This window comes from Platichthys flesus, chromosome 22, assembly GCF_949316205.1.
Source record: "Platichthys flesus chromosome 22, fPlaFle2.1, whole genome shotgun sequence".
Classification (NCBI taxonomy): Eukaryota; Metazoa; Chordata; class Actinopteri; order Pleuronectiformes; family Pleuronectidae; genus Platichthys; species Platichthys flesus.
The window spans coordinates 4,503,175-4,517,347 of record NC_084966.1 but is presented as its reverse complement, the minus strand read 5'-3'; the positions used below and the strand labels follow the sequence as shown (position 1 = coordinate 4,517,347).

Below are 14,173 nucleotides of genomic sequence, written 5' to 3'. Positions count from 1 at the left end.
ACTCAAAAGCCGAGTGCGCCACCAAAACAACCCGACATTGTTCAGTTTTCATGCCAGAAACTGAAGCTTTAAAAAGCCTCTGACACAGCAGCTACTCCAACAAGTAACTTATGGTATTAACTTCAATCCAAAGGTTTTGTTCTTCCAAAAAAGACACATCTATCTTCCTTTTCTCTCTCACTCTCAGCCCACCTCTTGTCTATGGAGCTCGGCCAGTTTCTCCTGGTCTTCTGTGGAGGTGGCGCTCTGGTTCTGCTGGTTGTTGAGGATTTCCTCCACCTCCTGGCGGTGGGTGGTCCTCAGCTCCTCCATCGCTCGCCGCTTATCAGCCTCAAACTGGGCCTGAGCCTGGCTGAACGACCGCAGCTTCTCCTCAAAATCCCGACGCATCTCCTCCACCTATGAAACCACGAAACAGGTTTCTATGTTTTTCCGTTGGAATCGTTGAGTGTGTTGTTTGCCAACCTAATCTCTACCTGTGCCAAGCTAAACGCTCTCAGCATCTCTTCAAAATCCCTCTGTCATAATTAAGAAACGAGCAAATGAATGAATTCCTTGATATCATTTGTGGTTTAAAAGCTACGCCTGCGAACGGCAGCAACAAAGCAACTTGACCGTGTTTGCGACAGACAGGTTGGAGAAAACAAGACATAAAAATGTGGCGTGAGATGTGATGACGTGCGACGCCAGCAGACTTCTGCTAGAGAGGCCGTCTCTTTATAGTCAAACCGGGACGAGACATTGTGAGGGCGAGACGAGGGACATGTCCCAGAGCGGACGCAGACCAATCCAGACGCATATGGTGTGAGGATGAGCCGAGCGCCTGTATGATGCTGTGTCATGACGGGGTGTGATGCATGGCATGACAAAACATGACGTATGTAAGCACATCAGATTCAATTAACACTTTTCAATAGGTTGTATATAAAGATGGTCGAAGTCATCTTGATGCCTCCTGGTGGCTGGTTGCAGTATAGATAATAAACGCCGCCTCCTCTTTGTTAGTGGATGGGACACGGATTAGACAAGTCAGCCAAAAAAAAAATTTCTGCACAACGGGAGGAAGTGGAGACGCGTCGTCCATCTTTAAATACAGTCTAGGTCTGCAACGTGTTACAATGAGAGACAAAAAGAAGCAAACAAATCCTGCAACACCTTCACGCCGCTGGGAAAACATGACATTAATAACGTTAGTAAACTACAGCTACTCTACTGGCATGTGCTGTGTCTGAGTGCGATGCCACTGCTGGCTTTGGAGGAGAAATCTCGTGGACAAGCGCAAAACCTCGGAGGAGCAAGTGCTGCACACGAGAAAACTAAACAATGCAAAACAAGCAGGAGCCACACACAAGAGTCACGGCTCGATTTAGTCGTCCTTGTGGTAGAAGCCTGATATTTTAGTTCTACTCATTGCTAGAGTGAGTCTAGTGTTAAATATTTCATGGACTGGGCCGAAGAATCCCAATGAATCTCCAGTCTCCAGTGTGTGCATGTGTTTGTGTGTGTTTGTGTGTGTGTGTGTGTGTGTTGAAGCCTTACCTCTCTGCTCATGGAAACCACTCTCTGTGTGTGCTGGGCCTCGGTGCAGAGCTGGGAGTCCTCCATCCTCTGTCTGTACATCTCAAACTCTGCTAAAGCCTGACAGCGACAAAACATCACGACAACGGCATTACATTATTTCACACACTATATCAACACACTGCAATGTTGTGCGGTAACCTCAGTGTGCGATGTATCCTGAGCTTATTGGAAGCAGCTCAGCTCGGATTGTAAGGCCCGTCGCTAAAAGGCGGCTGGTGACGTGAAGATAACAACATCTGTAAGGCTCTACAGATGTTTCCACAACTCAGTGACACAAGTGACCCCCCCCCCCCCCCCCCCCCCCGTCCCATGGTGCCCAGCAGCAGTGAGCGACCTGTCTCTTCATGTGCTCGTGCAGCTCCACGGATTCCTCCAGACTGGCCAGCCGCCGCCGCAGGTCCGCCTCGTCCACCATCTTGCTCTTGTACTGCATGATTTTGTCTCTGGTCTCTGTCACGATGTGTTGGACCTGAGCAGGAGAACACAGAACAGACAACACCTTGAACGCCCCAGGAACTATTGTATTGTAAAACATGTATAAGGGCCTGAAAAATAAATTAGAATTTGAGAATATAGTCGTACTATCACAACTTGATTCTAGTCTAGTCATATATGAGATTAAAGTTGTAATATGACGAGAATAAATTAAGTTGTTATCCCTTGTCAGTATTCCCCGATTACTCCATGGTAATATAAATTGAAATAGAGCGTCCCTGGTTTTGCTTCATCACTTTATAATGGAGGATTTACAGAGTGTAGGTGGGAACACCAACCAACGGGACAAAACATAGAAATAAATAACACTTGGAGCCAGAAAAACACGGCTGCCTCCAAGAAATGTGTCTTGGCAGCGGCGAAAAGTCCCACTCGCAAAATTTAACATTTGAAAACGACACAAATTGAATTACCCAATCAGAACACGGTACGGTGAAGCTGCTCTCTGAGAGCGATACAAAGACAACAACACATTTCAAACGGTCTCGTATCAGCTTCGGTCTCCGTGCGATGAGTTTTAATCCTGAGTCAGATTTGTTTTACGTCAGCGAAATCAGTGGAGAAAAAAATCAACTGCACAGAAATTGGCTGCTCGCATCCGGTTCAAAACACTAGTACTTGCGTACCATGCTGTGAACGGATCCGGTCCAGTCTACATCCAGGACATGGTCAAACGTTACACCCCACCCCGTTCACTCCGCTCTGCTTCGGCCAATCAGCTCGTTGCTCCCTCACTGCGAGCTAAACAATCATCAAAAACACGACTGTTTTCCGTCCTGGCTCCTAAATGGTGGAATGAGCTCCCCATTGACATCCGGACATCAGAAAGTCTACACATCTTCCGCCGAAAACTAAAAACATACCTCTTCCGATTTTACCTTGAATGAAAAAAAAAAACAAAAAAAAAAACAAAAAAAAAAAAACACTTTACTAGCACTTAAATGGCACTTACTTATAGCACTATGTAGTTTTGCTTTATTTGAAGAAATTGTATTTTCTTGATTCTTGTCGTCCTTGGTATGTACCCTCGGGTTTGAATGCACTTATTGTAAGTCGCTTTGGATAAAAGCGTCAGCTAAATGAAATGTAATGTAATGTAATGTAAAAAAAATAAAAAGCTTTCTGGACTCTGGAGTAACGGTGGGTGGTGGGTGTGTTGTTGGCTGTTACCCATCAACATCAATGATGATATACAACAGGCAGTGAAGTGGAGAATCTGGAGAAGCTTTTCTAAAACAAAAGCTGCTGCGGCTGCATATTATTTACAGCAGCGAAGATTTATTGCACCGGTTATTCTTATATTTGCAAACAGAGCGTAAGGAGTCAATGAACAGGTTGATGGGTATAAAACACCTTCAGGGGATTTTGGAGTGGAGCGCTCTCTATGTATGTAATGCAAATGCAAATAGGCATCAAAGCTGTTCTGAAAAGCTGTTTTTCCAGAGTTTGTCTTTTTCTATATGAAGACCTCAGCAGGTGGAGGTGCCCTCCTGCTGTATTCTCACATGGGCCTCACTTGGACATTTTTCTACTGGGTTGGCAGTTTCCTCTTTGCGCTGCCTTAATGGAAACGCCTGATTTATTTTCTCAGCAAATGTGTTTGCAGGATTTTTCGGATCTGTGTTTGCTGTGTGTGCACGATGCAGCGTGGACCTCGCTCCCTGCAGGCGGCTGGCAGACAACTGAATCACCCACTGGTGCACGATTCTGAGTCACTGAAAAATTATACTTGCAAAGGACACAACAACAAACATCCCCACAGAAACAGATATATCAGTGGTCTGATTTCTGGAGTAGTGAGACGACCTTTTCAAAGATGATTAGGAAGTGACTTTAATTGCTGTAAACATTCACAAGCGTCTGAAGCGTGGTGACGTACGTACCTCGTCCTCGTGGGCGTCTCTCAGAGACTCGATTTCCTCCTCGTGCTCGTCGTTCTTGGTGTTCAGAGCGTAAATAACCTGGAGACGGGAAGAAGAGGAGACAACAGAGTGAAGAAGGGCGAGAGAGGGAGAGCAAGAGAGAGAGAGAGAGAGAGAATGCTCTGATTAACTGTTTTTATATCAGATCAATAGTTCCCAAATGAACATCAGCCCCGTAACAAAATGAATCGTAGTATCTTCAGGAGAGGAGAGAAGCAGGTTTGATTAAAGAGAAGTGTTATCCACAGACAGAAGACGATGATTGGTACCAATTTTCCTGAGGGTTTTGTGTTTGTCTCATTTTTCTTTAACGTTTGAACTGTATAAGAAGCCAAGATAGATCTGGATCAGGCAAACCTAACAAATAGAGCCAGGATTACAAGAGAATAATATGTAAACACAAATATGGTCGTTTATTGTTGTATTTTAGCTTTTTAAGCTAAGTTTCTTGATTGACAGCGACCTATCTGGGATACTTTGGCTTCATTTCCGGTTAATGGTCCATCTTTATATCTTTCTATGACCACAGTGAGGATGGAGGCAGAAAGAGAAAGCCCAGCAGCTCCCATTGAATATGAATTATGAAGAATATTAATAAAACGTCTGCATTGCACTGCACTGTCGTCTCTAGATACTCTGGTGTTTCTCTTCTCATGTCTTCTGTCTACGGTATCTCTTAAGTGTTTTGTTCTACATATCATGTCTCAGTCAGTGCAAAAAACAACTTTCCATCTCAGTTTGTCTCATGTAGTATCACCTGTGAGACCCCCCACCCCCCCGCGCCCCTGGCTGCGGCACACACACACAAAAGCTAATAACATCTTGTCAGTCATGGCTGCTCCATCCACCAGGATTAGGAGTTGGCTTTAGAAGTGCTGGAGTTGAATGATATGCAAAAAAAAAAAGCTTCAGCAAATTGAAGCCCCTGGTGAGCAGCTAATATTCAGTCATGGTCAGCTTGATTACAGCCCCGGCAGAGCCAGAGCCAGAGGAGCCACAGTTTGTTGGCAGGAAACTAACTTTTACCACGAATAACATTCACCACCTTCACCAACTTGCGATTTCAAGTTGTGTTGCGTTTGTAAAGTTGCTGCACTGTTTAAATCCTCAAGGGCCTTTTCCCAATTGACCTCCATTCAAAAGCCAGATGATGATAATTGAAAAATGAGTTAATACTTGAAATGGGAAGATTTGAGACAATCATCACATTCATGGTTTATTTACCTCAGCATCACTGCTGAATCAGAGAATCAGGTAGACCTCTGTTTCTCCGTGAGCCTTTGATTCGCGGCAATGAGCCAGCTATAGAAATGTTCCTTCAATTAAACATGATTATTTTAATAATGCTGCTAGGCCTGCTGCTCTTCATCTCTCTCTCTCTCTGCTCTCCCCCCTTTTATCTCTTCCTCTTTTTGTTCTTCCTCTCCTCCTCTCCTCCCCCTTCCCTCTTCCTCTCTCCATCTCGAAGGGAATTAAGATACTTTGCGTTTCTATTTGAGTCTCGAACACTGACGCTTGCTTCCCACAAATTAGCTGCATATATTTTTGCATTATCCAAACATGGCTCTGTTGCAAATTAAATTATGCAATAACGTATATATCCATTAAAGGACTGGAATAATAACAAGTGTTTCTAAAAATATCTGTACATCAAAACCCCCAAAGATTCATGTTCTTTCAGAGTTGTGCCACAATAATTAGGAAGATAATCAATTACTGTAATTGGTGGAGAATAATAAATAATAAAATAAATGGTTCAAGTAAATGGTTCCCTGGCTCTTCCAAACGACATTCCTAGTACACACTTACTTCCAAGTTACCACAACACTGTATATGGGTCTGTTGAGTATGTTTCTCTGCTGGTTGTATAATTAGTTTTCTTTCTTTTTCTACTAAAGAGATTTTCATGAAACCTCAAATTTTGGGCGAGGACCTGGACCCCTTTTTCTAGATACTTCTTAAACAAACAAAAATCTGGAACTCGTACATTTCAATCTCGGGATTTAATGGTTTTGAGGTACTACCTGTACCTTTTATCCGTCCTGACAACATTGACCTACTTGAATTCCTCTCTTGACATTACAATACTCAGGTTTAAACCTTGAATCCACATTTCTATGCACATTGTGTTCTAGAAGGCAGCCGTCATGACACATGATTTGTTTCCTCTGACGACAGATGAGAAGAAGCTGTGAGATGCGTCGCCTCCACTGATCCGGAGCAGAACGTGTTGTTACAGACTTTATTGACATCTGTCAAGCAGACTGGTGAGAGCTGACAAGCCATGTCCGGCTGATTAATAGTCTCAGTGGGGAAGTGAGAAGTGTGTGTGCTGTAAACCGGTTTACACAAATACATGTATTTGTAATACAGCAGGTATAATTTGAATATGAGCGTCGTGCCATAGGATTTGTTTTTCATGTAATTTCCTCTGGGCTCATCTTCCCCCCCCCCCCCCCCCCCCCACCAGCAGACACATGAAAGAGAAGCAGAGCGTGTGAACGGTCTTCCCTGGATGTGACTTGCTTCACAATGAAATGAAAGAAAACAGAGAGAGTGACAGCCGATAGCTTCTTCCTCCCTTCTCCTACAGGCTGGGGGGGGGGGGGGGGGGGGGGGGGGGGTTTCACAGGCTCCGATCAAACCCAGCCTGAAGGCGACACAGCAGCCTGCAGCGACGCTCTCACACTCAGAGCTGGAGAACAGCGGCAAGATCTCCTGAATGGCCTTCGTGCATCTCTGTCCCTGTGTCCTCTAGGCCTGCTGAGAGAGGATACTACCTCCTGCCCCCTCCTCAACATACGATGTCCACAAACTGGTTAAAGATGCCGGGACATGCAGATAAAAGCTTCCTCTCGTGTTTGTGTGATCCAAAATAGAAGAAGCCAAAATGGCCCAAATACGAACGCTGCAGAGGAAACAGTTAAAAATAAAAAGCTTTCAGGTGGATGAAGATGGTCTTTTAATGGAGGTGCCCTTTTTCGTTTTTCCTATAATATTCATGTTCCTTATAATTTATATTTAATGTGAATTGCTGGGCTGTAAAATCAGAGCTTTCTCTTTCTGCCTCGATCATCACTGTGGACACTGGACGACAGGTCACCTGTTCCTCCCTCTACCCACAAAGGAACCGAGAATTCCTGGATCTGAACCATCGTGCACCAATGACGTTAAGGTATCGAGGTTCCACGCATGGATCTCAACCAATCGGACACATTTACATCTGGAAACATAAACTGTGCGTAATACAGATTTACAGTCCGAGTCTTTTCATCACCACGCTGTCAAATACAGAGCGAATGAGGGAAATGACAGAGGAAACACAGGAGGGAGGATTCTGAGGCCACAGGACGTCTTCTACACTCGCTCACTATTGACTGAGCCACAGACTAAAGGCCGTGAATGCCTGTAGAACAACCGCAGCATTCTCCTCCGACAAACACTCTATTGCTGTGCTCTCCTCATCTTCACGGGATTAGCATCATATTCGGTAATTAAAGGATTAATGAAAGCCTGGTTCTTGGTGGTGCTGTAGTTTGAACAGGATCCCTCAGCGTCTCGGCTTTCATCGCACTGTTTTCCTTTGGCGTGCAGAGGCAACACGGCCCCTGTTACCGATCGGAGGGAGCACACTGATGTATGAGGACTGTTTTCTGTGTCCTCGCTGTCGTGGTGTAAAAGCACTTTGCGTGTGTTTTGTTCTTTTGTTGTTGAGACTCCAAGGACACACACTGCTCCCCGTGCATCACTACACCACATCAGAGCAGGAAAAGTGTGATGGCACATCGAGCCTCTCTGGGAGAAGAAGGAAATAGTGTTTCCTGTGATTCAGGAACAGACTGAGAGGAAACATCCTCGGGCCCCCCCCAGTCAACATAAGACTCATCTCAGCTGCGGTCAGCTACTGATGGAACTCGTGTTTAAAACATGAGACGAGATTTCTCCAACAAACAGATCGATCGACGGGGTAGTTTAACAGCATCTGATTCAATAGAGATTCATAAATGTTTATCTTTTCCTGTAGAGGCAGTATTTGTACTTCTGCACGCCTTTAATTGACCTCTGACCTCTAATATGGGAAATGAATTGGTTTGGGGGCTCGTCAGTGTTTGAACAAGGCAAAGGAATCTCAACATCCTTCTTCCTGGTGGCTGTTCCATGTACAACAGCTGAGTGGTTGATTACAGCTATTGCTCCCTGAAAATGATGTAAGAGGAGGAAAGGCCAAACTCCCGATGTCTTATTTAAATCTTTGCGGTTCCAGTCCACTAAACGGATTACATGTGACGAGAGTCTGAGTCAGAACTGAGCATCTCCCCCACCCGACTGAACCAGCACCAGCACAACAACTGATCCTGGACCATCTACTGATACCTCTCAGGGTTTGTTTGTCACTCGCATGCAGCAGAGAAATAAAAGCAATGAGATTCAACCAATTCAAAGAAAAGTCTTCTTCATTTCCTACTGGTTTATGAATAGAATCGGTCAGCCAGTTTCTTTTGGGAGTGGTGGATAACCAGTTCCGTCCAGTTGGTTGTGAGGCTGAGATGATGAGCTAATTCATCAATCAGTCAACTGTAATTACTGCTTCAATATTCAAGCAAAAGGAAATCAAACACCCTCTGAACACGGAGGATTTGCTTCTTTGCTTCCTTCAAATGACAGAGAACTGGTGTGTTGTGATCTGAACACATCAGCCGTGGTTCTGGGAAACTGAGATATGAAGCGTTTCATTGATTAATTCTCTGTTCATGGATTTTTGGGACGTCTGACTGTCCATTGTTCTCTCGTGAACGTGATATCTCGAGATTGCTCTGAGGGATTTTCTTTAGATTTGGTGCAAACGTTCACGTGGAGTCAAAGATGACCTGAGGAACTTTAAGTGGTCAAAGGTCAAAGATCAAGGTCACAATGAACACACACAGGATATTTTTTATTTGGCCGTAGACCAAGAATTAAAAGGCTATTGAAAGAATAGGATAAAATAATGAAGAGGTGACATTTTGTATGCAACAGGTCAAAGGTCAACTACCCTGTGACATCACCATGCTCTGCAGAAAACACTACTTGAGCCCCTATTCAACGCCATAACTCAGGAACAGATTCTATTTTACTTTCCTACTCCACCTGAAAGCATCACTGCAGAATGAATGAAAACAATGCAGTAGCTTCATGCTGCAGAAATCAAAAGAAAGGCTCCTGCACCTCACACATCAAACACAGGACTCACCGTGAAGCAATGTCTGATTCATTCATTTGAAGTTAAAAACGTTTCCACAGACGAGCAACACATGCGCCACATTAAGCACGACTCGTGAACAGATAGCAGGAGCCTGCGGACGCCGGGACTCGAGCAGAGGCGAGGGGCCATAGCTCTGCCACAACACTTTCAATTTTTTAAAAGCTAAAGACATCTGGATACAGGAGACAAGGAAGTGCTCCGGGCTTTCAAGGAGGCTGGAGAGGACAAAAAGCAGAAGTGCAGGAAAAATACAATCTAATCCCTGAAATAACTCGACAGATACATTTTATATGAGACTAAGGATCTCAGACATCTTACTACAGTGAGAAAAGTTACAGCTAAAAACCCAAATATATTCAGATATACCAAGAACAGCTTGTACCAGGTCATGTTAAATTAAACTAGAATTACCATACTGCAGTTGTAGGCCTCCACCAACCAGTGCAGTCTCTCTGTATATATTTCTACATATTTAATGGTGCAGGGGTATAAAAGAAATCCTTAACTTTCACTTTATTCTTGTTCAGGATGAGCCCCACTATCTGAACGTCAAGTTTCAAGACATTTTACTATATAATTAATGAGAAAAATTAAAGATAAAATGTCTCTACATTTATTAGGGTGTTCATAGTTTGCTCGTATTAAATATTATTCAAACCAGATTCATATAAGGTCACTGTGACCTTTGACCTTTGACCTCCAGGCACCAAAATCGCATCAGTTCATCTTTGAGTCCAAGTGAACATTTTCCCCAAATTTGAAGATATCACGTTCAACAATAGCATAACCATACTCTGTGAATCTTACCCATAATGAAATAGATTATGTTTCTGTTAATCCACTGAAAGATTAACAGAGACTTTCTCACAGCAGAAGTCGCAGGTTGATATTATTCACTGTGTAATCTCCTCATTCTCTTCAGAGCTGGCAGCTCATTAGCGGTGTGGCTGCTAAGACTTATGTTTACATCTGGATATCGATTCCTTCTCTTCTCCATTTCCACTGAAACGGGGGGGTATAATGTAGCAGGCGGGTGTGAATCTGGACGAACATTCTCATGAGGGATCAGTTTGTTGTTCGTGGGCCGTTACTCTGCTCTCCTGCCAGCCTCGTTTTAATCAACCCCCGAAACGCCGCGCTCTCTAATCCTGGATGTCCACGTTCCTGTGGATATCTGTGCAGCTTATCCACACTGTGTAATTCTGCACTGGGATGGTATCACCATGTCTGTTATGTAAAATCTCCTGCCCTCTCCTCCTGCCTTTGTACCCCCCCTCCCCCTTGCACAAGCATGCTCCTATAAGCTGCTTTATTTATCCACCTTCACACTATAAGACATTAATAACGCACCTGAAACCTCAGGCTCCTACACAACTGCACGCTCCGGAGGTTTCAGGTGGACAACAGAGAAGCAGCCGAGCCCCTGCATCCCTCTGACATTACATAACTTCCCTCAGCCCCTGGGTGGCGAGCAGGGGAGAAACACACACACACACACACACACACACACACACACACAGGTTTAAGAGCGGTGTGGCCGAGGGTACATTCACAGCTACACAATCCTCCGGGCGTTTGGAGAGCTCTCAGCTATGGGGGCCATGAAATCCAGCAGAGTCACAGCTCTGCATGGGAAGAGGAGAAACCTGTAGAGACGAGGAAGATCACAGGAGGAGACTACGGTGGCCCTGAGGTGACAATCACAAGGGACAATTAGGAAATAGAACTATGGGGTTTTCTTATTGGCTGTTGTGTTTTCCTATTGGCTGTTGTGTTTTCTTCCTTTTCCTTATTCAAGTAATATTGTATTATTTACAGTTGTATATTCTTATTCACTGTTGTCTTTTCTTATTAATGCAAATGTTTTCTTATTTCCAATTGTATTTCCATCTATGCAATTGTCATTACTTTTGCCCTGGTGTTTTCTTATTGGCTGTTGCATTTTCTTATAGGCAGAGTTGTCTTATTTTTGGAGTTTTCTCCGCTCTCTCTCTCTCTCGTCGTGGATCACAACTCCTTCTGGGCAAGTCCTTAAAAACTGCTGATGAATAACAAGCACATCCTCTGAGTCTCAGGGGAGAACCTCTGACCTGGGCAGCGTGCAGGGATGAAGAACTGTTAACCAGCAGCATTCAGCATCAGCACCAAACATGGAGATCTGCAGGACAGCACCAGCAGCTCCATCCTTCCCTCACCAGCATGTTTACATATGATCCCCCATCAGCATCCTCTCTACAGGATGTACATCCACATCGCTACACACACACCCCCATGCACATGCACGCACCTTGGTGAGCTGTGCTATCTTCTTGCTCATCTTCAGATGCAGGTCTTGAGTGTATTCCAGCGCCAGGCTCCCGTCGTAGAACATGCTGGGGGTGGGAGAGAGGGTGTATTTGGAGCTGCTGCCGGAGGTGGAGGTGCTGTACGGGGGCTGCCAGCCCGCCGCCCCCGTCGCCATTTTTCCCGGGAATTAAGAAAACCCCGATCGCGGACGCTCTCTCCTCCAACACAGCCGGAGCTACGCGGCAGAAGCTGCCATGTTGTGTTTGTGCTTCGTCTTCACTGGCGGAGGGAGACGAGCAGCGGCGGCGCGCGACACACCGTCCGTCCCGGGCTCGAGTGCTCGGGATGGATGGCGGAGGTGATGAGAGGAGCGGAGACGCGCGCCAGATGCTCAAGCTCGTCCCCCACCCCCCACCCTCCGCCCCTTGCAACGAGGCGCGCTCCCGGGTTCAGTTGGTTTAACGCAGCGCATACGTGCACGCTGGTGTGTTTAATTACAGCACAGAGTGGGAAAATGCAGCTTTTGTATATCGTTGTTTTTTTTAAAGCTGCAGGATGATGCCTTCACGGCTGTCGCAGATATAGGATGCATTACACTACTACCACTACTACCACTACTACCACTACTACCATTTCTACCACTATTACGACTACTACCACTACTACTACCACTACTACTAATACATCATAATGCACATTAAATCATATGCATGCTTTCATATTTTTCGTAATAACCAGTGAGGGAATGTAACTATTCATGTAATCAAGTACCTGCACAGTAAATATGCCATTTTATGCTACTTCACTTAAAGAAATACTTTTACTCCACTACATGTATTTTACAGGTCAATTACTTGTTAGTTTGCCAATCAGGATATTTCTACACTGTCATTTTTACTTAAATTCACAAAAAAACTGCATAAATTGATAAACAATAGTGTATATAATAGTTATTTAATCTATTTTGTATGTCTACCTCATCTATTGTCTAAATAAAATATATTAAACTTCACTGCATTACATCATTCTCAAACTGAGGCGGTGACTGGTCCTGCAGTGACACCTACTAGTAGTGTTTTGAATTGCATAAGAAATGATTGAAGGATCTGTTGATTCAATATATGTGTTAAACTAATATGAAAAAATTAATAAATGATTAAAAAAATAAATAAATTACAAACTAATTCTTCCTTCTGGATTTTTTGAATTTATACATTTGTATTTGTCACGGAGGCAGATAACACAAACATTTATGTAGAAAATCAGAACAAATATTATAATCCTAGGGAGATCAAAATGTCAAATAAAAGATACAAGTTTTTCTGGGTGGTCGCTTCGCTTGTGACGTCACGCTCTGGATGAACTTGAACGCAACAGGCGCGTAGCTCTTACGTAAGCAACATGGCGCCTGTCAACAACAGAAAAGTTGCTAATGTCGCTTTTTCAAAGAGAAATTGCCGAAAAAGCGTCAAATCCGTCGTTATTTTACAGCTGGAAACTTGACAAAGTGGACGAGCTACCTGGAGAAATGTTCTCGGGTGAAATTGAACGCTCCTCGGTGGAGTTTAGAGCCAAAGAAGTAACTTTAGCAATATGATCTAAAAGCTAACTTGTTTTTAATGTGTTGCTGCTGCAAGAACTGGACAAAGTTAACTCTCAGCTTTTCTCTCTGGCCTCTAATGAAACAACAGGTTCAACAAACAGCAACTTATAAGACATTGTTTTGTGTTGTAGTTTAATGCGAAGGAGGAACGACTATTTTTTCAAGCTACACATAGAGTTTACGGAGACGACGGTTTGATTGAGCAGGTTGGTTCGATTAAAACCGCCTGTGGGATCTTTCATCTTCATCATCACCACCATCAGCATCCTCATCATCATCCTCATCAGCATCTTCATCACATGCAGCATCACTATCATCGCCACTACCATCTGACATCAGTCTCCTCGCACAAGGAGAAGCAGTTCCAGTGTTAAAGAGGTTAGTGTCATGCAGTAAGAGATACAGTATTTAAATATATTATTTGTATCACAACTTTCAATGATTTAAAATACTTTACATAAAAAATACTGTAACTACACCATGATGTTGCTGCATTTGCGCTTCATGTCCAGTAGATGGCAGTGTTTCTTTACTAATAACTCTCTTGGCCTTTACTGAATCATGATCCTAGTTTATTCCTTTAAATAATAAGGTGTGTAGTCAACCCCAGGAGCCCAGTGGACACTTACGTTTGCAAAGATGGATAAAAAATGAATGACCCAACTGCAATTGGGTTGTAGTGGTAAATGTGCATCCACCATTTTGCATATTTTGGGATCACATTGTTTTGTACTTGTGGCCAAATTTACATTTATGCCAGAAAGATAAAAAGATTTAAAAAAGTATGACACATGTGGGGGAATTTATGGTTTCAGAAAAGTGAATGTGCAAGTTGTTGTTAGGCAGAATACCTTGTTAAGATGGAGGCAAGATGCCACCAACAGGAAATCGCACATCTATCGACTCGAGTGTGCACTATCTGATTAATAACAGGAAGCCAGTCTTTGAGAGGAAACTGACAGACAGTCATCTAGACTCAGTATTGCACCTGCAGGTTTTGCGCGATGGGAGAAGCACCCATTGGGAAACCAGTGCACAAACAGG

At 43.9% G+C, this 14,173-nt stretch overlaps 1 protein-coding gene across 1 annotated transcript in view; it reads right to left on the bottom strand.

The window, feature by feature from the left end:
• Positions 1-11,883, bottom strand: part of fam184aa (family with sequence similarity 184 member Aa) — a 29,095-nt gene extending 17,212 nt beyond the window's left edge. Inside the window, exons 1-5 of the mRNA XM_062381101.1 lie at positions 11,528-11,883; positions 3,960-4,037; positions 1,916-2,050; positions 1,540-1,638; positions 193-399 (exon numbers count right to left, since the gene is read on the bottom strand). Coding sequence (XP_062237085.1) covers positions 193-399; positions 1,540-1,638; positions 1,916-2,050; positions 3,960-4,037; positions 11,528-11,701 — 693 coding nt within the window. The 5' untranslated portion in view covers positions 11,702-11,883. The remainder of the gene's footprint in view (positions 1-192; positions 400-1,539; positions 1,639-1,915; positions 2,051-3,959; positions 4,038-11,527) is intronic.
• Between the last annotated feature and the right edge of the window lie 2,290 nt (positions 11,884-14,173).